Here is a 15,273-nt window from a genome sequence, read left to right as displayed (position 1 = left end):
TCAACTACAGACAACCATTGACAATATTTTTCTCAAGATGGGCCAAATACTAGACCCAACCTCGCCACTATTCAGATCTTCCTCTTATGAGAGCTTTGGGCCTTACTTTTCCTATTAGAGCAAAGGGGGGTTTAAGCCTGTTGCCCTCAAGTCTTGGGAAGGTGGTTAAGTGTGATGACTTCTGATAAATACATTCTAAGCACTACTGCCTCCTCCTACTGCCTTTGTGGTTCCACAAAATATGCTGCAATCCTGGGCCTGTGGAAAGAGCGTGGATATTCTTGAGTAATGCCAAGTGACACATACAGCTAAACAAAATCACTGTGCATTTTAGTTACGCTGAAACAGTAAACTTATCAGTTTAGTTACACATTTATCTAGGACTGCACTTTTACACTATAATTAAAAGACTTTTCAGAGACAGTTTATTCAAGGCAGAATCCTAACATTTTTACAGATCAAATCCCCAGGCATTCCTCCTTACCAAGATGCCAAATTTGATTTAGCACCTGCAAGAGACATCTTGGGGTGTGGCTTCTTTTCCAGGCACAGCAATTTTTAAATGGCTTGTACTTGCGCAAATAAGACAAGTGCAAACTAAGGCTATCTGTGTAGATTTTTAGTTATCCCAAACAGTCTAAATTCCAGCAGCATCCCCAGTCCTCTCAGGCCTCCCTTACAACTCTCTAAAAATCTTGTTTTATACTGCTAGGGTTTCAATGAGGAATACCTATCACTCAAGCAACTATGTTTTTAACCTCTGAGAAACACCAATATCCTTTGCTGGATATGAGTCTCTAGCCATTAACTTGGATTTTGGCAAAACTATTTAAATCCTACTGAACCTCCAGATCAGTTTTAGCAAGTGACAAAAACCACAGGATTTACAGGGTAGGGTAGTAAAAAATATTAAAATAGTCTGCTTTTTTCCTTCCCCATATTCTCCAAAACAAACCTTGGAGTAAGTACCGGCAATTAAGTATCCAGCCCTAGTGAAGCTTATAAAAGACGCGTTAGCAGTTTATTTTCTTTTCCAAGACCTTTGGGATATCTAATAACCAACAGAAAATATCTGCAACTTTTTAGGACTACAGCTGCACACAAGAGCCCAAGACACTGTGCCAATCTCAGACACTGCACTTGCTGCTCACACCAGCCAAACACAATCACAAATTCATACAACATGAGTGAACACGAGTGAGACATTCATGCTTGTTCAGCTGTACTAACCCAAGGCATCAAGGTAAAATTCATCCTTACTATAGCAAGTGTGGGGGCTTTTCCCTTCCTTCTGAAGCATTAAATAAATAAAGGTTTTATATTCACAACAGCAGACTAACTGACCATTGAAGGCAAGGATAACAAAATGTAACTACCCTTTAATAAGCCTTATGTATAGGAGAGATAGTAATATAAGAAGAGATAACTTTTTAAATTACAAGTAGCAAAAGCAAGAAAGCACTAAAAGTGAAAAAGGTGTTACTTTCAAAAAGCACTTGGATAAAACAAATATGTTTCCCTTGGGAATTGGATTAGAAAAACCAAGAAATTTTGTTTTTAAAGGAAAAACAAAAAACAGACAAGGGCATAAGCCTCAGCATTGTAGCCAGGCTGTGCACTAATTAGTCACAGAACACTACTGAAGCTCATACCAACAATATTCTCTTATACAGAAGTTCACTCACTTTCAAATTTAAGAAATATTCTTGACTTCTCAAACACTTTGGAAGTTACAACCTCCATTCATCCTATGCTTACAGAGATACATGTTAAGCCCATATGCTTATCAGCTACAAACAGCAAGAAAGGCTGTGTCAGCACTTACTCCTGGCAATATGTGTCTGTTGAGTGACTCTCCTTCTGTTTGAAGCGTGGGCTCATGAACTAAACCAATCATTTTGGGTATTTTTTCATCTCTTTCTCCAGAATCATCACAAATGCTGGATCTGTCCAAACCAAAAAGGAAGACATCTTTGAACATATAAGTGCACAGAAATCCAAGAAAGTGTCTTGTGTGATTTTTGCATTGAAAACATGGCTGTTCAGATAACATTAAAAACTATCAAGTCATTCTTCCCACATATTGCTCATTAGTATCGAGCCATCTTCCTCATTTCAGGCACCTCTCAGAACATTCATCTTCTGATCATAAGGTTAATAAAACCAAGAGAGTGCTGTGGGAAATGAGGTAACATACAGCTTATAACTAATTTGGAAAGAAAAAGTGTAAAGAAAGTGTCAAAATTTTATTCCTGCATCACTTATTCCAAAGTTGCAAAGTTTTGACTTTCTAAAAGAAAAAACAAAAAACAAAAACACCTCAAGCAAACCCAAAACAAAAACCAAACCAATCAAACAGAAAAAAAATCAGATAATATTTCATAGAACATCTTTTGAAGCCTGTAACAAACTCGGTATTTTTCTCACAAACATACTCAGATAACACAGGACTGAAGAGACAAATTACATTGTTCAGTTTTGTAGAGTCATGCTTATTTACATAGAGATATGTAAAGTGCTCTTATTAGATTGACACTGGCAGATCATAAATCAGTTCACATTTGTCTAAAAAAAATCAAAGCAACTCTTTGAAAAAAAATAGCATTATTATTACAATTATTCCAGCTTGTTATATTATTATTCCTGTTTCTTAATTCAAGCTGAGGACAATACGAAAAATAAGCTAAGACCTCAGATATCGAGAGAAAAAGGCAAAACAATATTTCAGTCTCCACAGATGAGGGGAAGAAAAAAAGTGTCTCAATAATAACATAGCTCCATTCTTTTCAAACCTTCCAAACTGTTCAAGGGCATACAGGTGCTGACTAGGCACCATCATGTGAAAAGGCTGCTATTTAAGCTACCCTATGCTGGTCCCCAGGCAGATCCAGGGAGAACAAGGTCTTCCTCTCTCCTCTTCTAAGGGGCCTCAGCTGCACTGCTACTATTTTAGAAAATTCACACAGGTAAGTTTTTATGCACACACAGTCTATGCAGTTCAGACCTTTGCATCCTTTCACTACAAGCTCAACCATTCTGGTAAGACTACAGCAGCTCTTTAGAAACTGAGTTTCTAAGAAAGAGGACACTGCTTCTCCCCAGGTGTTTCAATCGGCTGTACAGCCGCTCCTTACCGAGACTGCCCGTTGTCCTCAGAAGATGAGTGAAAGCTCTCCATCTCCTCACTGTTCAGGCCCAGCTCAGAGCCATAGCTCTGGTGCACCAGCTGCCAGAATTCCTGCTTGGTCAGCCTCTGAAACAAAGCAAACTAGTCAAGAACCATGGTATGGAACAGTAAGGCACTGGAGGAAAAACAGCAACAAGTTTGAATTACGCCACAGCCTTTAACCTCAATTCTGACAAGGACTGAAAGCATTCAGGTATCATGTTCCGAGATTGGGTTTCAGCATTTTGGGCAACTGTACTCCTGCCTACTCCATACTCCCATCGCCGTTCAACCAATAACACCAGGCGTAAGAAAAGTCATCATTTTAAGAAAACACACTCGTAGCCATTACTTGCTTCTTCACATGTCACCAATATTTTCACAGATACCTTCAAGATCCCTCCATCTTAAACTTCACTTGATATGGCACAAGGTAAGTAATTACCTCTTTGATTCTGAACAAACTGCTTAACAGACACCCACCTGTTTCCTGAGGATGCTCCGAGTACTTTACAAATTGTGGGAGGCTAGTATTTCAGTCACTACACTGGTGTCTAGGTCAGCCAACTGTCCACTTTGCCAAGGTGGGACAGGAGGTCCTCTCTTTGTACCACCAGCATCCTCTTTATGAAAAAACAGTTGTTTTTTTTCAGGATTACCTTGACTCATAACTAACTAAATCTTCTCCTCTACAATATATCTGTCCTGTTCCACAAATTCCCACACATACCAAGACATATTTAAGTTCTCCTAAACCGTCAGCAAAGCTTGGAGTTGAACATAGTATGGCACACTCATATCTGCAAAGTAAGCAATGAGTTTCAAAGTCCACCTCGGCTGTAAAGGGATTGGGGGGGGGGGGGGGGGCGGGGGGTGTAAAAAAAATAGAAAGAAAGGAAATAAAAGGTTTCGCTATTTAATAGAGCTCAGAGAGCAATACTAACAATCTTAAAACAGGAGACACCACACTGGAAAATGTGCCTTGGTCACCATCCATATTGATCAAGGGAACAGGACTGTGCTAATGAGGCAGTAACACAAGTAATGCTTACTATTTGCATGAAATGATGACATTAAATACCCATACATTATTTAACGATCCTTTAAATTATCCTCTCCAGCCGCTTGCTTCACGTGTAGAGTGTTAGTTACAGTACCGCAATTTTAGACAGGCACGGAGGAGCTGACCCGCGCTCAGGATGTAAACGCGCGCCCGCGGCCGCCGCGGCGCTGCCCGAGCTGCCGGCGCCCCGTCCCGCTGCGCGACCCACCTGGCGCGTTCCGCGGGGCAGCGCCGCTCCCGGCACGGCCCCGCTCCCGCCGGGAGCCGCCGCGCTCCCACTTCCTGCTGGGCGGCGGCGCCGGGACCCGGCCGGGGCCGGGGCCGCGCCTTCCTCGGCTGCCGCCGCCGGCGCGGGCGGGAGAGAGCGCGTCCCGGCCGTCGCCGCCGGGCTGGGGCCCGCGGAGGTCCCGCCGCCCCCTGGCCCCGGCTGCGGGAGCTCCGCGCCGCATCGCATCGCACGAGAGCCGCTGCCCCGAGGGCCGCTACAAACAGCCCAACTCGGGAGACAAGGAAGGGTTTTTTTCCCTCGGGTATTTTGCAGCACAACACTTTTTCGGGCTTTTCAGAAAGCAGCTGGCAACAAGCACCCTATTGGCAGAGATCAGTTTCAAGGTATTTAATCCTAGCGAGGGCAAAGTAAACAATAAAACACAAAACACACAGCTATAAAGCAAGGGTCATAGCAGCTAATGCCAGCCTCCCTCTGCACGCGGATTTGTTCTACACAGCAATGCAGTGTTGAAACATGCATCCACGTACAGCTGACCTTACTTTCCACATGCATTTTGTCTTCTGAAGCAATAAACTCATAACCAAAAAAAACTACCTACAGCTGTTCCTATTAAATGGCCAAAAATAGGGGTGGGCATTACATGGTTTCAAAATATGACTGAGGTGAATCTTCAGCTAGCACACCTTCCAACTAAGGAATCAAATTACAGAAATAAAGCCATTTTAATTTCTGTTGCCCACTATTGCAAATGCCCTTGATTACCAGTCATAAGGACACAGATCTAATGTTGCTAATTAAATTCACTGGTATGTTCTGTCTATGGGCAAATCAGTTTGCTCTTTTATGGTCAGCTCAATAGTTCAAGGAAAGCAAAGAAGCTTTTCAGCTTCTATAAAGGAATCTGTAAAGCTGTTTCCTGTTGTTTTGTAAAAGCAATCTTACCAACTTCTGCTTCTAAAACAGGATTCTTGCACTCTGCTCAATTATTCCTAGCTCAGCTAGATATAATAAGTTCTTAATGGTCACAAGCCAACATCAAACGAGACTTGCTTTATTGTATCAGAAAGAGTCAGTTCTGAAAACAAAGAAAGGCATAAATTTTCTGGGTCAGACTTCTGCTTCTGAGAGGTGGCTGAGAGAAGCTCTGAAGCTTGAAAGGCAAAATCTAAATGTGAATTACTTTGCCCATTCAAGGTGATGGTCTACACTGGGTTTTTCCTCAGTTCTTTGTATACAAAAACAAAGGCCACAAGAAGCAGCTGGGATACATTTTTGTCTTTTCAAGCAGAGCACAAATCATCAATACTTTGCTTAATGCCAGACAAAGCCGTGTCATGGCACAAGCAATACTACAGAGTACCACTGACAGAAGCAAAGCTGATGATTTTTAGTCTCTATGGACAAATGCAGAAATAAGAACAAGACCTGCCATACAAATTGACTAAAAAGACAACCCTCACCATACACCAAACTCCTGCCAGGCAACTCTGATACAGAACTCTGTTGGCAGAACATGGGAGGGAAACAGCAAACTCTCCCTCTAATTGCCTAAACATGAAGCTCAGAATCGAACCAAGTCTTTCATCTCTTAAATTAATCTTCTTGTACACAAAGGTGCAAATAAGCATCTCTCTTTTCACAACCTTCCCTGAGAAACTGTTGGGGAAGGCAGAACTGCCGTCCTGGGAGATACTTGCCACAAGAAGCCCAGCTGATCAGAAATTCTGGTCCCTTCTCACACCTCTAGACTTACCTGCTACAACGTCTCAGGAGACAGGTGCAAATCTCTACCCAGCAAAGCATAAGAAGAACAATAGGAAAATAAATCCAACTCTAAGGCAGAGGACTCATGGGAATTGAAACCGATTAAGATCTTGTTCCATTAGAAATAAGGAGCGCTGTGTTTGTTTGGGATTTGAATGACCTGCCTAATTACATTTTAATTTGTTCCCTCTCCCTTAAACTTGAGGGATATTTGACACCCATAAGGTTTAGGAAAATAAAGCAAAACTGTGAATGGCACTGCTCTTATTGTCAATAGCAGCCATGAATAAACTTCTTGTGCCAATCTGGAAAGCCCACTGCAAAACAAGATTTTTGGCTGATTTTAGAAATTGAAGTATTATTGAAAGCTGCAGTGGATGTGGAAGCAGCTATCTGTTTTATCAAGACCGGTATCATGTCTCTTCCAGACCTGCATTAATGATTCCTTATTTTCCATGATGCTAGATAATTTAAAACACAATGGCAAGGTAAAAGCCTACCAGACTCACTCTGCACACATTTTGAAACAGGGATGGAAAAAAAAAAAAGTGGAATTTTCCTTCAAAGAAAAAAAGTATTTGCATGGACATTTAAATAATAAAAAGCCAAAGAAAGACCCATGTTAAGAGGAAAGTACCCACTGATTTGCAGAGGAATTAAAGTTGAAGGGCACCAAACAAACTATAGTGTATTCTGAGCAGGTCTGAAGAAGTCATGAGCTACAGAATTTTAACTCAGCTAAAAGGGACTAGGAATCCTGTCAGAGCAGTGGTGCCAAGTTGGGGGAAAGCATCTTGATGGATGAAGTAAGTTTGGGCACAGAATAGCATGTAACTGGTTTTCTTGCACAGTGAAAGTCACTTCTAACAAAAAGGCAGACTTGTCCCAGGTGGCTGAGCAAGTAGTCCCTTGACATGCAATACTTGGGCGGTACAAGGCAGAACGGCCACCAGATGGAGATCTGGGAATGGGTATGAGGCTGACCCCACAGACAACTTCTGCAGGTGGTGAAAGCCTAAGGTGTATCAGGTAAAGCAGACAGGTCACTCCTCAGAAGTGAGACTTCATAGCACAAAATCTATGCCCAGAAGTGCTGAAGAGGCCAGGGACTGAAAATTACCTTTGCACTGACATGATTTGAAGCAAATGTAATTCCAGTCCCCTGGATCCAAATCCTGAAAATTGGGGACTATTCACCATCAGGTGGTGCAAACCAGCACTGTGACACCTATAGTCAGAGTTGTACTTCTGATGGCAACTCTATTTCATAATTTAACAGTTGGATGTCATCTCCAGGTCTAGCAGATGTGCTCCAGAATATAAACAAGCTATTCACAGGCATTAAAACATTTAGCTATTTGCAGGGAAACATTAAAACCAGCTCTTTTTGGAACTGGTTCCAGAGTGAGATTTGTTTTTTGTCAAAAGCCTTACAAATTCTGATGGCATCCCTCTGATCACTGAAGCCAGGAAGACCAAACTGCACATACTCAGGTACTGCATACCATGGCAGGGCCTCAGATATATGAGACATTTTCCAAATGTATGCTGTTCCTGACATTGGAATGGTGGGCAGAAAACAGCAAAACTTATTGAAAACACAAGGGCTCTCTTTTAGTATTAGTTCAGTAAACAGCTGCCATTCTAGTAGTGTCAGTGGATCCAGCTCCAGCAACTTCAGTTTCTTCTTTCAACTCCACAATGCCCCTCTTAGCTTTATCTAGTAAAGAATATTCTAAAGAAGGCTGACAGGTGACTCAAACACATTCTAGCAGAGAATCAGAAGTCATAACAACATTTCAGAAGTAGGAGCTCAACCTAACAGAAATCCTGTTTCAATAAGAGTTCCAAAGATACTACATTAAAAAGCCCTACATACACCTCATGATCATGCTCCATTTTACAACGGAGAACCCCTGGCAGAAATTTTCATAAAACGGGTTTATCTTTCAACATATTGCAGTGAGGATGAAAGCAAGGTAACAGCAAGATTTAATAGAAATAATGATAGTTCCCAAGCTACTCTAATGCACTGGTTCCTGAGACCTGCTGGCTTAATTAATCTCATCTTGAATGCAATCCATGCCTCCTGCTTTCTTATCTATCCTTTAGCCATTGCTCCAAAGTGAAAAATTGATCCTAATGTGACACTCATTTCAGTGTCACAGAGAAGAAACACACAAGAAAAACTAATACTGAACAGTACAAAGCTTGTTACCTCTGTTCCAGCCCTAGGATAGGTTTTTATACCTGAATGTCCATACATTAACCCTCCAGCACCACAAACTAATCAGCTGAATGACTTAAGTGCCATTTCTGACAAACTTGGCACAATGAAAGAAAGCAAGGTTACTTCCAGTTGCACATTACAGTCAAAAGGTGACAAAGTACATTGTGGCTGGATTCAAGACAAGATGGCTATGAAGTTACAATTAAATAGGATTTTATTTGAGGGACAAGACATTTGCAAGAAACATTGGTTTTACCTCAAGTAGCACTTCTCTTTATTTTCAGCAGTTTTTTTTATAAAAAGTGCCTCTAGTCTGACCTAAAATTCATCCAACAAAAAGAAAAAAGTGTAGCTACTATGTGTAAGTAGTACAACAGCTTTAAACCTTTGGGAATCGTTGCAGTGTTATGCATGGATATTTCAGTGTGTAATTGCAACTGAATTGAAATATTTAAACAATGAGAGACACAAACAGGAAGGAATTGGTTTACAGAAATTGTCTTTCTTACAGTGATGTTCTGCAAAAGTGTCAGTCTATTTTTAGAAAGATCTGCTTAAGTATCCACAAATTGCAATATAAATCAAGCTAACTAGCTGAAGTTGCCAAAATACACTTCCATATCATACAGCCTGCATTTATTGCATTTATTCAAGGTCAGCAGAGTTGTAATGAGTTGGCTGGCAAAGGTTCAGCTAATTTATCTGAGGAGGAGTTTTGGCCTTTTTCCTTGGGAGTTTTCACTGAGAAAACCCTTTGCCTGTTTGATCACAAATTAGGCATAGAAAATGTGAAGCAAATGCATATCAATTTAGTAACATATGCTTGAGCTCATAGTGAAGAGAAACATGCAACCTATGTGCAAAGACAAAATGCTCCTTCAACAGCAGAGTTGTAGGTGGCAGTCTGAGAAGGAAAAAATGAGAATTCGTCTGTGATCTAAAGTACAGGGAACCAAAGCAGAACATCAGATTAGAATTTTAAGTCAGAAAGCAAAAGCTAACTTCTAGTTTCTTATTCTCCAGAAGCACATATGTCTACGTTAGAAAAGGTTTATTTGGCTGCTTAACCACAGGTACTGCTACAGACAAGCTTACCTTATCCAGCAACACATTCTGCCACAAACGGAAGATGCTGAGGTAGCTTCTGTCTCTTGCACTGAATGACGTGAAGAAAAACTACAGAGAAAAAATATAAAAAAAGCTCACATGTAGCTATTCTCAGGAATCTCAGAATGCTTCCTTGTATCTTGAATATTCCAAGGTCATCAGTAACAGCTTGCCTCATTTCACATTCAACAAACCTGGGGTCATATTCCTCAGGTTCCACAGTTTGCATCACTTTCAGTGAGTATTCTCCCCAATATCCACACAGTATATGAAGACACTTGTTGTTCTGGCTATGTGACTACCCTTGGCATAAAGGAAGAGCTCCTCCTCAACTCACACACACTTAAATTTTTCCCATAGGAGGTTGAACAAATCAGAAACACATTATGCCTGTTTTTTACAGGCCACAGCTATTTTCCATTCTTTTGCCACATAAGCCTTTCACTAACATTTTCATACAAGATTATGTGAAATTAAAATAATTAAAATAGGAGATCAAATTACATGCATAGTTTCAAGTATTAATCTTTCCCATTGGAAAGCTGGGGTCTTTTTAGCAAAGAGGTCTACCTTCCTTGTCAAGGAAAGTTAATATGGGATGAATTGAAACAGCCACATATGATAAACCACAGTGGCTTCCCAAAGAACAGCTCCAGGTTCACTGTGGAAAGGTCTTTTCTTTGACAAGAATTACTATTTTCAAGGCATTTATAGAAGAACTAATCACAAAGTCTATTGCACAGAAGACTCTACATCATGCTTTTCAGTTTTTCAAATACACACTCAAAAAACTTTATTTCCCAGCACATGTTCTGGGGTAAATTTCTCTATTACCCGAAACCCATGACATCCCAGTCTTTTTGTTTTCAAGGAGTACTTGAAATCCAGTGACTTTGATATTTTCTAGTATGAAGAATGCACATTCTGAATTCATGCTTTGAATTAGTTTTCCTTTGAATAGGTGAGACAAACTATTACTCTCTGGTTACTGTATCAACACCACTAATGGATTCTGCAGTCAAACTGGAGTGGAATTACTAAGCAAACATGCACAGGGACCAAACCTAAGTCTGCCTTCTAATGCCAATGACATTTAAATATGTGACAGGGAAGTTACTTATGAAAATATAGACTAGAACAAGTGCTGTGTTCAGGACTCTATCATTTATCAAGAATGTATTTAAAAACAGATTTTCACCTTCTCTCCTTTTGTTGCTATTTGTATGGCATTTGGAATGAGACGAGCAGTCTTCTCCTTTGTCATGAAAGTGATATCCTTCAAAGCAATAGAAATCTAAGCAGAAACATATTTAATAAGACATATTAAAAATAACTTATGACTAAAAAGTTAGAAGTTACAGAACATGCAAGGAGAACTCTAACCCCAGACCCTGGGATGCAATTCAGATGATATCATAAAGGCAATTACTGTCTCCACTTGCTGCTTTAACAGCAAGGATTTCAAAGTAGAAGTTTAGGTGACTTAAGAGTCATCTCCTCTTCTTTCACATTAGTACTAGGGAAGTAAGTGTTCTTTCTTCTTTTCATCCACTCTTCCAGCCATAATCCCAGCCAAACTCAAGTCACAGATGTGAAAGTCAATCCCAATCAGAATGCTGGGATTTATACATTATCAGAAATACATAAAGCAGGACATAGATGGTCAGATAGAGACCAGATAATAGACTGTGTTATCTCACAGAAGTTTACAATATTGTCCATTTTCAAAATTTTATTTGCAGTCTAGTTACTGCAAGAAATTCTTCCTGCCTAGGCATGTTTGACTTGTATATTAGTAGCTGAAATGTTTCTGTTTAGAAAAACATGGTCTGACTGACTGCAAGAAGCCACTTCCTTCCAGCCTACCCCCTCTTCTCTTGAATATAATGCTGTGTTGCCATTCAGTTTTGAGAAAAGAGGAACATACAGCTCTAACTTGTTTTTTCTTGTGTGAGCAGGAAGTTCTCTACTTACTCCCTCTCTCTTTGCAACAACATAGCCTGCTAATGAGGTCCCAAACTTGGCTCTACCACTGTAGCTGATGAGCTCAGATTCCCTGAAAGTATTGCCAAAGATATCACCCTGCTAGACAGGCATAAACAGGTTACCAGGATGTATGCCGTTTTGGATTAAAAAAAAACCCAATCAGTCTTTGAACAGCTTATATACTCAAGGGTATCATTCCAAGGGGTTTATTTTTTAATTAATTTCACATCTAAAATAAGAAATATTCAATCATCAAATCCATCTGACAAAAGTAACCTTGGATTTCAGTTGAGAATTTCTACAACCCTCACAGTCTTAAATACACAAGCTATTTGTTGCTTGTCCTGTGTAGTTCAGAGCACTCAAATACTGACTTAAGTTATGAGCAGTCTCATAGTTCACAAAACATTTTGACATGTTCATCCTCTATTTGCTAGGTTATCTTCCTTATTCACTGCTTCATGCAAGTTCTACAGCAGATGCAACAACTGTTTGAATGAATAAATTTGATCGCATTAACCTTATCTGACAAAAATAAATGGCCAACATATGTACCTTTGCTTGTACTGTTCGAAAGCCACAGACCACAATATGAGAAGTTGAAGAAGTCACTTATCAATTCCCTTCAGCTATTCTTAGATGCTGATATTTACATGTAAGGCTAAATCAAGTAAGGTTCAATGCTGTAGAGTTCTTGAACAGGCCAACACCACATACCATGTCATGCCCCAGGACTTACAGTAGGAGGTTATGTGCTACATTCCTTTATAGGACAACTTTGCATGGTAAGGAAAGGCAAATTGTCATCCAGAAATGTAAAAAGCCAGCTTTAGCATAATTCCTTAACTTCTTATGCTGAATGACAGACTGATCAGGCTTACTTCAGCATTCAGATGCCTCCACTGCTGCTACTCTTATTTTATATAATGGATTTGAATTTCCACTCGGGGATGCAGGCTTTTTCTTCACAGCCCAGAGTTACCAGTATGAGATTGACAGGATGAGATCAGAGAGACTCTAATCCTATAACCTGATAGGATAGGACAAGGAAAAGGTGGAATCCAAATGAGCTAAGAGATCTTACTGTGGTCTCCCATCGGAAAATGTTGCTGTGGAAGCAGAGCCAGTTTTCAGAGAGATACAAGCGTCCTTGCAGCAGGATATCCCTCTGGAGCGCACAGGCGTAATCTGTGTACAGAGAGCAAGAGCAAGAGTCACCCACTGACTGCAGCACAGCTGACCCAAACCTGTTAACTAAAATGAGACGGGGTATTACAATACAATAAAAAAATAATTTCTTTCACTTTTATAAAGTCTACAGAGGCAGACTTGTACTGGCTTGCACCCAGACCATTGTTCTGGGAATAGTCCAAAGCCAGAGTTGATAGTACATCCATGTAAGGACAGCATTCTGTCTATCGACCCCCGTGCATTATCTTAGGTTTTCAGAGAAGAGGTGTCAGGCAAGACCAGGAGTGCATGGGAGAAGTATTCATTAGCCAAACTTCAAAGCATCTAAACAACAGAATACAAAAACATTTTACAGTACAACTGATTAATTATACTGTCTACTCCTACGTAACAGTAGTTCATGTGTTGTAGCAAGATAATGGTTTTCTACTAAACAGATCCAACACTAGCTAAAACTATCTGCAGAGTGAGACACTAACAGGCAGATTGAAGCTATCCAGTTCTTGAGGCAAGGGGTATTTCCTGAAGTTGACTATCATTTTTATGATTCTGTCTCTGACTGAAACATCCCTATGGAGAAACAGATTTCATCTACAATGTAATTATTAGATACCTGCTATTTATACCTACCCATTATTAGATACCTGCTAATTAAGAACAAGAGCAGAGGATTTAGTTGCATTTCTTAAAAGTCTCAGCTTTCCCAGTTTCAGAGCCTGAAGAATCATACAAAAGGAATTTTCAGAAGTACTGCTGCTAGATAATTAAGATGGACCAGTTTTGAGAGCTCCAACCTAAAGAAGGCTACCTAATGTGTAGAAAATATGCAGAATGTATGTGTTGATTCAATATATATTAGTGATTTTACCCTTAGAAGTATCTAATAGCTTTATATCTAGTATTGTCTGAGCCAGAATTTTGATCTTCTGTACTACAAGAACATAGTAAATACAGTTCTTGTTCAAATATCAAGAAGTTCAGGTCTCCCCAGCATCCTAACTTCAAACTAAATCTGCATTTACAGAAGCTTTTGTTACAATTTTTAAAATTCTCTAGCATTTTCCTCCTCAAATGATCAACTGGAAATAAATTTTCTTGTAACAAAAATGAGGCATGTATACAAGCCCTTGGAGATGTAACTACATGTAGGACTAGGGAAGCTTAAATTGAAAGAACTAAGTACATGTTTGAGAACAATCAGATACCAAATGCTGTCAGAGGAAAGCAACAGGAGTTTGAAGTTAAGGACTTGAGGAAAGCATGACTAAGAAACCTCCATCTGACTTGTGTTTTTTAGGAGGGATTTAGACCTATAAAGGTTATCACCAGGCAACTGATGAGCAACTCCACGCTGATCTACGTACACAAAAGAGAATACCAAAACAAACAGAAGAGATTAGCATTTCTCCTTTTAAGTTTTCAGAACCTGTAACTTAATATGCTGCTTGAAAACAACATTTTCAGGCAAATTATAATAGCACTTCTTTAAGCGCCCATTTAGACAGTCTAAGTAATTCCTTTAATTTTAATAATATTTTATATAATCTTTATATACAGTGCTCATTACACTAGAATAGCTGCTTATTTTAACAGCTGTTTTAAAGACAGAAGCAGCAACAATTCTTTTAACGAACAGCAGCAAGCAATCACTTCTTGGAGCACTGTAAAGCCTGTACAAAATTTCTCTACACCAAGCAAAGGAAGAGCTCCTTGCTTGGAGGATGCAAAAAGTCCTTTCAAGGAAACACTGCTTTTTATGGGGTAAAAAAAAAAATATATGAAAGTAGTGGCTTTGCTTCTGATGGAACAGGTTGAGATTAACCCATTACTAAATCTTTCTCTAAATCCTATGCAGTCTCTTTGAAACTCTGCTTCAGAGTTTGCTCCATGGCTTTCTGCATCAATCCAGCGTAAGGAGAAACATCAAAACAATGCTTTGAAGTAATATCCTTTCTTCTGTTTTACGTCCCTACTGAAGTATTTTAAAAATGCATAAGGCATTTCAGAGGATAAATGCCTCCTGAGGCTGGAAAAAGACACAGGGATTTAACTGCTTCAGAGCTGTTGCTTTGCATACTGCAAGCATACACTAAACAGCCTCTCAATATTAATTTCCTTGAAAGTTACATAAAAAGAGAAATGAACTTTAAACAGTCACAATGCCACTTTTGTATGAAAATATACAGTGTATTTGTTACATAAATACAACATAGACAGGTGATAAAGGAGGGAATTAAGGTGCATCATTATGCAAAGGAGATTGGGTTACATGCTTGCCTTCTTTGAATTCTGCACTGGAGAGAAACAGAGCTGGAAAAGGAATATTTCAGTGCTGAGAAAAGTTATGCATCATAGTTTGATATTCTCTGACATGTGCTTCTTTCCTCTCCCATTTATCTGAAAAACAGTCTTTTAAATTACAACCACCCACGTCACTCAGTCTCAGAAGTCACATTAATCAAGGTGCCTTGGGAAAGGGTGTTAGTTCCAGGGAGCAAGGGGGAAGTTTTTGCTAAGAATGATCTACCTAGTTA

General features: G+C 39.7%; 1 protein-coding gene across 19 annotated transcripts in view; it reads right to left on the bottom strand.

Moving 5' to 3' along the window:
• GRAMD1C (GRAM domain containing 1C) overlaps positions 1 to 15,273 on the bottom strand; it is a 51,157-nt gene that overhangs the window by 17,714 nt on the left and 18,170 nt on the right. For all 19 annotated transcript variants that reach the window (XM_085591244.1, XM_085591254.1, XM_085591169.1 and 16 more), the window contains 5 exons: positions 12,633 to 12,736; positions 10,761 to 10,856; positions 9,551 to 9,631; positions 3,135 to 3,253; positions 1,826 to 1,946 (listed from right to left, as the gene is read on the bottom strand). In XM_085591244.1, coding sequence (XP_085447370.1) covers positions 1,826 to 1,946; positions 3,135 to 3,253; positions 9,551 to 9,631; positions 10,761 to 10,856; positions 12,633 to 12,736 — 521 coding nt within the window. The remainder of the gene's footprint in view (positions 1 to 1,825; positions 1,947 to 3,134; positions 3,254 to 9,550; positions 9,632 to 10,760; positions 10,857 to 12,632; positions 12,737 to 15,273) is intronic.

Source organism: Lonchura striata, chromosome 1 (genome assembly GCF_050655825.1).
Source record: "Lonchura striata isolate lonStrDom1 chromosome 1, ASM5065582v1, whole genome shotgun sequence".
In the NCBI taxonomy this organism is placed as follows: domain Eukaryota; kingdom Metazoa; phylum Chordata; class Aves; order Passeriformes; family Estrildidae; genus Lonchura; species Lonchura striata.
This window is presented reverse-complemented; position numbering and strand designations above follow the sequence as displayed.